The sequence below is a fragment of the Abrus precatorius genome, unplaced genomic scaffold (genome assembly GCF_003935025.1).
Source record: "Abrus precatorius isolate BTA unplaced genomic scaffold, Abrus_2018 Scaffold11, whole genome shotgun sequence".
NCBI lineage: Eukaryota > Viridiplantae > Streptophyta > Magnoliopsida > Fabales > Fabaceae > Abrus > Abrus precatorius.
Window position 1 is genome coordinate 4113365 of NW_020874303.1, and position 10247 is coordinate 4123611.

The 10247-nt window shown below is 31.4% G+C and overlaps 1 protein-coding gene across 3 annotated transcripts; it reads right to left on the bottom strand.

Annotated features, from left to right (window-relative positions):
* Positions 1-1823: 1823 nt before the first annotated feature.
* On the bottom strand, positions 1824-9767 carry LOC113855323 (cyclic nucleotide-gated ion channel 4-like). Of its 3 annotated transcripts, none has more exons than XM_027486918.1 (7): positions 9169-9767; positions 6671-6886; positions 5034-5188; positions 4077-4185; positions 3695-3931; positions 2940-3026; positions 1824-2424 (listed from the first exon to the last, which is right to left on the bottom strand). In XM_027486918.1, the coding sequence occupies exons 1-7, from the start codon at positions 9655-9657 to the stop codon at positions 1909-1911; spliced, it is 1809 nt and encodes a 602-aa protein (XP_027342719.1). In that variant the 5' UTR covers positions 9658-9767; the 3' UTR covers positions 1824-1908. The 3 variants fall into 3 exon arrangements, with proteins under 3 accessions (XP_027342719.1, XP_027342717.1, XP_027342718.1); XM_027486916.1 differs by having other exon boundaries at positions 4875-5188; XM_027486917.1 differs by lacking the exon at positions 2940-3026 and having other exon boundaries at positions 4875-5188.
* Positions 9768-10247: the final 480 nt, after the last annotated feature.

The window sequence follows — 10247 nt, forward strand, 5'->3', positions numbered from 1 at the left end:
AGAACTTTCTAATTATATAAACAATTTTAAATATTTTAAAAAACAAAAAAATCAAATATGTTATTTATAATTTATTAACTTAGACATATTTTCTTTTAAAATGTTGTTTCATAAATTAAAAAACATAAATAATAGGCATTAGTGTGTGCTTGAATGAACTAATTTTTGTTAATTATGTAAAAAAATTAAAAATATATTATTTAATTTTGCTTGGTAAATTTTTAAAATCAGTTTACAATCTTTGATTATTTTATTTTACAAATGAAATTACTTATTAAAGATAGACAAACTTTTAAAACTTGATATTAAAGTTGTCAATATATGTTTTAGTTAACTTTTATTTTATTATTCCATTACTTTATTCTTAATATTTAATTATTTTAAATACAAAAATATCATTACATATTATTATACATATTTTCATTTTTATCCAAAAAATTTAGTTAATTTATAAAATCTTAACATAACAGATTATTTTAAAAATCACTTCTCATCTAATATATCTAAACACAAAACTTATTTTATAATAATTTGTTTATTAAAATATAGTATAATATAAATAAAAACTATTTATTATTGATATTAATATATTCTAAATCTAAATAATTGATGATATATCTAAACACAAGTGAGTGATGAATCGATCTGGAAGTGATTCTAATGAAGAACGTTTTATACTTTGAAGCATAATTCGGGTAGAAGTCACGGTGTCGGTTGGAAGTACGGATGATTCTAATATATTATTTTTTTTCATCTTCTTTTCTTAACATTTCTCAGAAAGTTGAGATTGGGTGCGAACGACCCATGAGCTTTTCAACGTATTATACTCGGAACCCGAATGATACGTTTAATAATGTGATTGAAGTCCAGGTTCGCACGTAATTGAAGCCATGCACTTTTATGCATGATTGTAAATTAATATATCGTTCTTATTTCTTCTAGTCCATTATTAATAATTAATTGGAGTTCTATTTAATATCAGAACTATTTTGTTCTATACCTTGCAGGCTGATTCCAATAGAAAGTATTCCTCGTGTGTTGATCCTAGACAGAAGTACGTGTTTATGCAACGAAACACTTCATTACTGAAGTTAAAAACAATCTAAGGTAGGAGAATATGTGTAAGGCAAAGAATATGTTTGAAGTCTGAAGTTTTCTTCTTTTATACAGGCGTTGGTTTATTTTCTGACTTAGATTATATCATTCTGACTCCAATAACTATATTGTTAAATAAATATAAAATTTCCGTTATCAAAAATACCCGCCAAGGAGCAACCCTCTTTATAAATCTACCCACCCTATCACATTTTATAATTGAGAGAACTAGAAAAGATGTCAGACACGAATGATATGAATTTTAGTCCCAGAAATCCAATTCCAATAAGGTAAGCTGTTCAACACTCGATGATAAAGTATATTCCTTTTTGATAACTGATATGGTAAGAGTTATGGACATTCGATGATAATGATGAGATATGATCCCTGTCAATGTTTTTCATCCTAATTTTGCTTTTCTTATTCCTCACCCATCTAGGGGTCTCACTAGAGGAATTAAACACCCCCCCCCCCCACTAAGTTCCCAAAATAATAATAATAATAATAATAATAAAATGTTCTTGTCGAATTATTTTAATGTTATTATGACTTTTTTAATTGGTTATGCATGTCGGTTACATATAAGCACTGAAAAATGTTTTCTTTTTTTTAAATAAAGAAGTTTTATCTAACATTTTTGGGGGATTACACTTACATCATACCGAAACTATTGTACTCACAGTAATCCACATAAGTAAATAATTAGTGTGGCAAAAGCTTGTGAGGACTTGGCATAAACAGCATACATACATAGATTATAAATTAGCCTTTGATTTAGGGTAAACAAAATCCACATGCATATACATAATGTTATCAAAAGTCAAAGTCATCCTGATTAGGCTTTGGTGAGGTTAACAAAGCCGTATAGAGACGAAGCCTATCCTCTTCCATGGAAGTGCACCTTGAAGCAGGCCTTCGAGGCCTTATAAAGGACAAAGAATTCAAATTCAAACGATGCTTATACCTTCTCCAAGCCAACTGAATGGCCACAGCAGCCCAAGTTCTCCAGCCAGGTGAGTAATACCTAGCGCTTCTCTTAACCTTTTCCTTTACAAATGTGTACCTAAAATGTTGTGTCACATACTTCACATCCTTAGCTTCAAGCCCAAATGCCTCAGTGGTTTCAAGTGTGACCAAAGTGCATGATGATGGTGGAAGACGCTCTATAAAGGGCCTCCTTAGACACCATGAAAGTAGCTCATCCCCACTGAAGTTCCCTGGGCCTAACATGCAGCAACTTTTCACCCCATCTCGTAGGACTTGGCTGCTCTGAAGGTGACCCCTCACCACAAATAACATTCTTTGAACTGGGTCTCCCTCTCTAGTTATCTGCACCATAATTAAATTAACCACATATATACATACATTTACACTAGTGGATCAAATGAAATCGGTCTCATATTTAGTAAAATGATATTTTTAATTACATTTTATCAAAAGTGAATTTTATCAATCAAATAATTGAATTTAAAGTTTGGATGAAGTCTGTTAAGTGTACAAATTTTTACACCATTCAAAAGTTAGTAAATACTTTATTAACTCGTTTGACGTTAACTAATACTGTATAATAAATTTATGAACGTTTTTATTGAGTAAATTATATATATATGAATTTATCATTATAATATCACATGAATTAATGATTAGACTGAAAAATGTATTTTTAATAAAAAGTTATTTGTAGTATATTTTACAAAGTTAATGTCATTTGAAGTTATAGATAGGAGGATATAACAAGGCTCCTACATATAATTCCCTTGTTTGAAATTAACATTTGGCGTGATGTCTGTATGAAATATATATGCTATTAGTAATAAAGCAATTCAGAGGGATATAGAACTTACTGTTTCTCCCTTTGTGAATACAAGGGACTTCACACGGTCACAAATGTTCTCTAGCACCAAATCATCCATGTGCTGAAATAGTGGCACCTGAACAAAATACTAAAGCATTAGCATTCAGGCCCTCGTTACCCCCCTCGTTATTGGGTTTGGGCTTTTTTATACCTTCAGGGCCAATTAAGGAAGTTAGAAGAAGGCCTTATTTCAGTGGCTTTTTTTGACAAAAATTGTGTCAGTGGGTTTTGACATTTTGTTATAGTACTGCTTAGAGTACAAATTAGCACTTTAGAAAGAAAATTGTATGCATTTGTAAGACATTTAACCAACGTATATAAAGACAAAAAAAAGAGACTCATTTCAAATCATCGTTAGAAAGTGGGCCACGGCGAAGAAAAATCACTGAATCAAGCAATCAGTTAATTACAACTATGAACTAAAAACAAAACAAAGCAATCAATAATTACAATGAAACAAGGGTAAAAAAACAGAAAGGATAGCGAAAAAATTACGCTCAGTTGACACCTTTTCTAATTTGTACGGAGTTAATGATGCACAGATTAGACATTTAAGATTTCAATGTTTTTAGAATAAAGTTTGTAAGAATACATATCGATGTCGTGTTCTGTTGTGGTCATGTTTGAAATGTTAAATAAGATAAAAATATTGTGTTAAGGTACTTGCCAGTGCCTCCTCTAAAAACAAAATGAAACATAAGGGGAAAGATGTGATAAAAATTGGAGCACCTTTTAGAACCTTACCTGTCTCACTAAATCCAAACAAAGATGGTACTTGATGTCCCTTCTTAGACCCTCTGGGAGATTTTTTATCATTTGGCATTCATCAACCCCACGCATAGCAGCCCAACGTTGCCGCTCGTAGTTACGCACACGTTGCCGAAACCCATGTGGCAAGCGCCTTTTACTCATCCACCATTCAATGTTCCTCATCTTCAATTGCATTGCTTGCTTCTTTGATGTTGTGGCATGCAAAAATACCTATATGGGTCACCAAAATTAAAATGTATTGAACTATTTATGTAACCTAAGTAATGCAACCATTCTAGCTAAATAAAATAATTAACAGTTCATGAGTTATTGTTTATTATGTGACCCCATGTTTTTTTAATGTTAATGCATGTACCTTGATGTTTCCAATCAGCATCGTGACTAGAATGAGGCCACTAGTCAATACAATAATGTTGAAAACCACTTCAATCCGTTCCGTTGTGCTCTCTAGGTTCCCAAAAGTACTGGTCACATCAACAATTAAAAAAGAGTGAGACTGTTTGAGTAAGATATTGGAGTAACTATGAAGCAACAACAACGTCAAAGCCGGTACAGATAATACGCAGGTTTTTCTAGGTCCATGTATAAATAATACTCTGATTTGATGTTTCATGACGCTGAAATGCATGAACCACGTACATAATGATAATGCCATGAAAATTTATTTTGTTGACAATAAGCGTAATATGATTAATAATTGTAACTCCGAGATGAATATGTATTTAGGATAATTTTAAAAGCAAATATTTTGTTATATGAAATTATAGAGAGAGAGAGAGAGAGAGATAAGAATATAAGGGAAAATGATCCTTAAAGCGATGGTAAGTACTATAGTATGGATTGGAAATTTGTAACATGGTTGTTGATTAGATTCTAAAAAGAAGAGCTCCCCACCAAATTAAATTAAGTTTATTTAATTAATGTCCATTGAAATAAATAAATTTAGCAAATTTTATGCTCAGAAAATAGACACATAAAAAGATATGGAGTTGATTTTATTATCTAGCTTTTAGCTGTCACCATTGAAGAGATCATGATCGAAGAGGGAGATAAAGGGAGTGTAATAAAACAAAAGCGTCGTCAAAAGAATATAAGACACAGCGTATGCGAAATCGTAGAGGAGGGGACCGCAAAAGAAAATAGAGGTGGGTACCTGAGAGTCATTAGGCCCCAGAAGATGGGGAAAAGTATTTTCTCCAAACGGCTATCATTCGTTACGAGTTGAACAGTCCATTTATAAACACCATAGTCATAGTTGTCAGGGCTAGCTAAACAAGTAGACCTTGCTTCACTGTTCTCTGCCCATACCAACCTGGATTTCTCTCTCACAATGCTTGTGCTTCCATAGTATATAGGTTCTTTACAACACAGTGTTCTCAAGCCACAACCACTTGTTTTTGCACATTGCTCTTGGAGACACTTGGCTGCCCTCTGGATCCCCAGCAAATACCAACATGCTCCTGCTGCCTGTTTCAACATACACAAAAATTGGATATTGAGGAGCTAGAAAATATTTTATGATTTTTTTAAAGTTATTATTAACTTATTTATATTAAAAAAAATTATGATTTATTTATGATTTTGTTTTTTTAATAATGTTATTTATTTTAATAATTTTTATTATCAAATTATGTTATAAGATTTTATGTTATAACAGTCAAAAGTTTGTTAAGAATGAGAATACTCCTTGTAGTCCCTTAATAATATTTTGTTTTGCAAATAAAAAAATATGGTATTGAATAATTGTTCAATTGAGTTGCTCCGCCAAATGCAACCTTAGTCAACTAGTGAAAAAGAGAAGTTAAATGTAAATGTAAAGAATATACGTTACTATGTTTACATGGAAAAAATGGTAACCAACCCCAATAATTTAAAAAAGAAATGGTTTTGATAAAAATTTCTTACAAGAACTGTGAGATTAACCTTTGAGTCCGGGTGATAAGGTAAATTATGACAACACTTTATGTTACAGATAAAGTTGGCCTGGATCATTATCTAGTTCTACTGTAACTAACCTGTGTTGGCTACACTAAGAGTAATTCTAATATGACTTTGGCTCTAATTGTCCGTGCTTCAACTTGAAAATAATGGCTACAATTTGTTATGGGGACCCAAATCAAAAATCTGATTACACTTTGAAAGTCTTTAAGCTGAGATGAATGAGGTAAAAGTATAACAAACTCATGGACTAATTTTTTTTTTCATAACATTAATGCTATCCCCATGTTTAATTCGTACATCTCTATTTTTACGTGTATTGGATAGAAAGAAGAAAAAAGAAGAAGAAGAAATTATATATATATATATATATATATATATATATATATATATATATATATATATACACGTGTGTGAATGAATTCTTAATATTTTCACTCACTTTCTCTGACATGTATTTTTTTATTTCTTTTTTATATATTATCTATCACATCTTTTACTTTTTCTTTCATTATGTTCTTTTCATTTTTATGTTCCTCCTGCCCACTTTCTACCCAAAAGTGGGTGTAAACAAATAAAATATATAGTTGTTAGACTTATCTTGTCTAACCTGTCAATCAAGAAACACTCAAATGCAGTTCCTTTGTTATTAACCTTTTTTCTTTTCTGTGTATATCAATTGATTAACTTTGAATTTTTCAAAAAACTTGTTGCGCTTCTTTACATCTTTCTTGTAATGCTTTATAGCATAAAGCACCTCAATATTCCGCCCGCTTTTCGGGGAATATTAGTGTTCATTTGCAGATAATTTAGTGATATTAAATTAAACTTGCTCAATCGGAAGTCATTGTTAGACAAATTTGTGTTATTAAGTAAATCATATTTTACAAATTATATAGGAGCGTTTATAGCCAGCTTTATTAAATTGGGATCATTGTCGACAACTATATATTAATAGTTATTATTTAGAAATATACACGGCATGAAAAGACACTAAAGTGCAACACTTACATGGGAAGCTACAAAATACGCGATCATGTTGAGGGCGATACTCCACCAAACGGTCCCAAAAATGTAGCCAGAGAGGTTTTGAATGCGACGCAAGAGACAAACTGAGTGATAAATTTTGGGAAGGTATTGAAAGAGGAACATGATTAAGAAAACTGTCATCACCAACGTAATTGATCCTTTCTCCAACAGAGACGGAATTGCTATCCATAGCACAATCTGCAAAATGGTAAAAAAAAATTATATATATATAACTACTTTTGAGTTTTCTTCTCATTGACAGAACTCTGATACCATACTGCTGTAAGCCCTATAATAAGCACAGTATTTGAAGCAAAACTCAGCATAAAATTAATACGTTCTATACTACAAAGAAAAACTCGATCGATGCTTAGTTCTCAGATTTTATTTTCTGATATAAAATATAAATACGATGTAAGAAATCTATGTCCATTATACGGGCCAAACTTAATTTACATTACATCCTACGCATTCATTGTTATTGTGATTCCCTTAATTTTTTTAAAAAAGAAAATGTTGTTTCGACCGAACCAATTTTAATTTGTACACCATTTTACGTAGATAATAATATATAATTTTTTGCTAATTAAGTAGCATGTGGTCGATGAAGATATTAAGTGTCCCCAATAACTACATAAAGCACACCGTTAACAGGAAATGGTAAGTAATTAGCCGTTATAAAAATGTTACTCAAAAAATTAGTGTACAATAGTGTGAAATTGAAGATTAAAAAATAAAGATAAGTTTGATAAACAAATGTATGTAGGTATCGTGCTTCCTCAAATGAAAAAACATGCAATTCTGTACTACTGTTTTAGGTGACCACGATATGATATAGTAAATTGCAATGGCACGATAGAATAATTAAGTACTGTGTAGTAGTATATGAATTTGAGGCACTCCTTATTGTTGGCAACTTACTGTAAAATGTTGTTGTGTCCTTGTTATGCCACCCATTTCCGTCACACTGACACAAATAACGTGGTCTACCTTCTAAGGAAAATGACAAACGTCTCTCTTGTAATATGAGGTCAATATAATGCAACATCGGATAAAGAATTATATACGAGGTAATGCATATATATGGTAGTACTCCAAGCTCACAAATTAAGTTTAAACGAAAAGGCCATACATATATATCATCAATTAAATTATTTTTGCCATTCCTAGCCATACTTTAGGTAGAGTTTGATGAAATGCCATTTATTTACTGGTTGCCTCCTTTGTTCTATGACTAGTTGAGACAGAAATTGAATTGTCTAGAAATTAGAAATATATAATTCCACAATAATTTATTAGCATTATTGTTATCGGTGAAGTATTTTGCATATGTTGTTCTGTGTAAGTGTTTAATAAAGGTAATTAAATACCAACCAAATTTTCTTAAGATACTGTCTGCGAAATTAAAATTTAAAAAATATTAATATATTTGTATTATATTAATTTTTATAAACCTTTTTTTATTAATTCCATTAACTAGCTATCCCTCAAATAAATTAATGAAGATTTGGATGGAGTTCATTAAGTGAAACCACTATGATTAGGACGTCCACTCGTCATACCAAAATAAAATAAAAATTTATTAGAGAAATGTCATATAATGATTATTTTAAGAAAATTAAAAAGCAAAAGAAATTATGAAAAGAGTCTTCCAAGTCACAAGAGAAGCAACTCAGAAATTTGACCAGCTAGTACGTTGGTTGTGTTCAATTCAGTACTAGTCTTTATTTATTTTCAACTGTAGATGCCGTTGTAGACTCTAATTCACTCGGCGTACAGTGATGAGACCAACGAAATTATCCTCAATTATACAATAGAAACCCTTAATTCTACAACCTCTGAACAAGTGTCTGGAACATTGATAATATTAATATACGTAAAACCCCTTTGACAAATCTTAAACATATAGTGACAGAGAGACACGGGGCTTGCGAAAACATTCACATGATGAAGTGTAATGCAGGTAACCATCGCAGTCTGCATGCATAAAAACAACAAACGGTTTCATGCACTTGTCCTGTCCTCCTTCACTTCCCACTCTACCAAACTCCAATACTTCCCTCCCCCAAAAATATCTCAATCAAATCGTATTTTCATTTACTTCAATAAATTTCCTATATAAATTTATTAACTTCAACTCTAAAAATTTAAATTTAAATAATAAATTCAACCTTTTAATTCATTTAAAAAAATATTATAGATCTTGTTAATTGGTTTCCTTTAACTGTTCCAAAGATACTAATTACAGAATTAATACATAATTTATTTTATTAAAAACATGTTAATATGTATTAGAGCGTATAAATGAGGATGAATTTGTGTATATTTGTTAGAAAAGTGATTTTATTTTAAATTATTTTAGGACACCAGTTAGCCTATCTAAAATTCATTAACAAAAATTAAAAATCAATTAGCTGAGTAAATTTCGAAATGAAATGAAGGAAAAGAAGAGAAAAGAGAATAAAGTAAAAGTGTCTAACCTGGGGAATAGGGAGAATGACAAAGAGGTCAAAGAAGAAGAGCCGGTTGGCGATGAGTTTGGTGGTGTCTCGTATGGGAATGGAAGAACGCTTGGCCATCTTCAACTGCAACCACATGTTCCAAATGTGCAACGCGTCCGTCATGCAGCGGAGCACCGTCACGGTGATCACCAGCCACCCGTCAACGAAGAGGCACATACACGTGTCGCTTATAGAGAGAGCGTAGAAGAATAAGGGGTCCACGAACAACCCCGTCGCGCACACTAGCAGGAACACCCTGTTCCATTCTTCAACCCATTTGGCTCTCGGCTCCACCAATACCCGACCCGAAAACCCGCTTTTGAGTTCTGGTATTTGGTTGTCGATGGTAACATTGTTGTGGTCTTCGAGGTCGGTGTCTTCGTCGTCGTCGTCTTGGTCTTCTTCATCAGTGGAGGGGTAGTGCATGCGTGAGTGGTGTTGGAGAGGAACAGTGTGGGTGGTGGCCATGGAAGAGAGAGAGAGAGAGAGAGGGGTGAGAAGAGGTATTTATTTATTTTTATTTACGAATAAGGGACACAAATAATTGGAGTAGCTGGCTAGGAAGCTGCGCAAGAGAGAGAAGTGGGGAGCGTCCAGGCACGTTCACAAAGAGAAATCATATATTTATAGTCTTTTTTTTTCATGGGTTTTGTTGTCATTTAAAAAGAATCTTTTTTATGTGACTTTTTTTAACTGTGCTTTTACTCTCTCTTTTTTTAATTATTTTTATAAATATATTATAAAATGGATAACTAATTATTAAAAAATCTAAAAATTAATGAGAATAATTGCAATTTTTCATAACTTATCTGTAAATTAATCCATCAAATATATTTTATTTAAATGTTGATAGACAAAAAATAAATTAATAAATTAGAAAAAGAGTAAAAGAGTAAAATAAAAAAATTCGATAATAAATTTTACAAATTTATTATTTTTCAATTGAGTAAAACAACTTTAAGTGACACATTAAAAATAAATAAATATAAGTCTTCTATAAACGTTTTATAAGTTTATAACATTTCTTACTTTAAAATGAAACATCGTCTCTTTCTTAA

What these genes read in the sequence shown, in the direction of transcription:
- LOC113855323 (XM_027486916.1), bottom strand. Translation starts at nt 9,657, where the DNA reads ATGGCCACCACCCACACTGTTCCTCTCCAACACCACTCACGCATGCAC. An exon ending in TGGGGCCTAATGACTCTCAG is followed by an intron (nt 4,186 to 4,874) that starts GTACCCACCTCT and finishes TGATGTGACCAG; the next exon opens with TACTTTTGGGAACCTAGAGA. An exon ending in TGCTGATTGGAAACATCAAG is followed by an intron (nt 3,932 to 4,076) that starts GTACATGCATTA and finishes TGACCCATATAG; the next exon opens with GTATTTTTGCATGCCACAAC.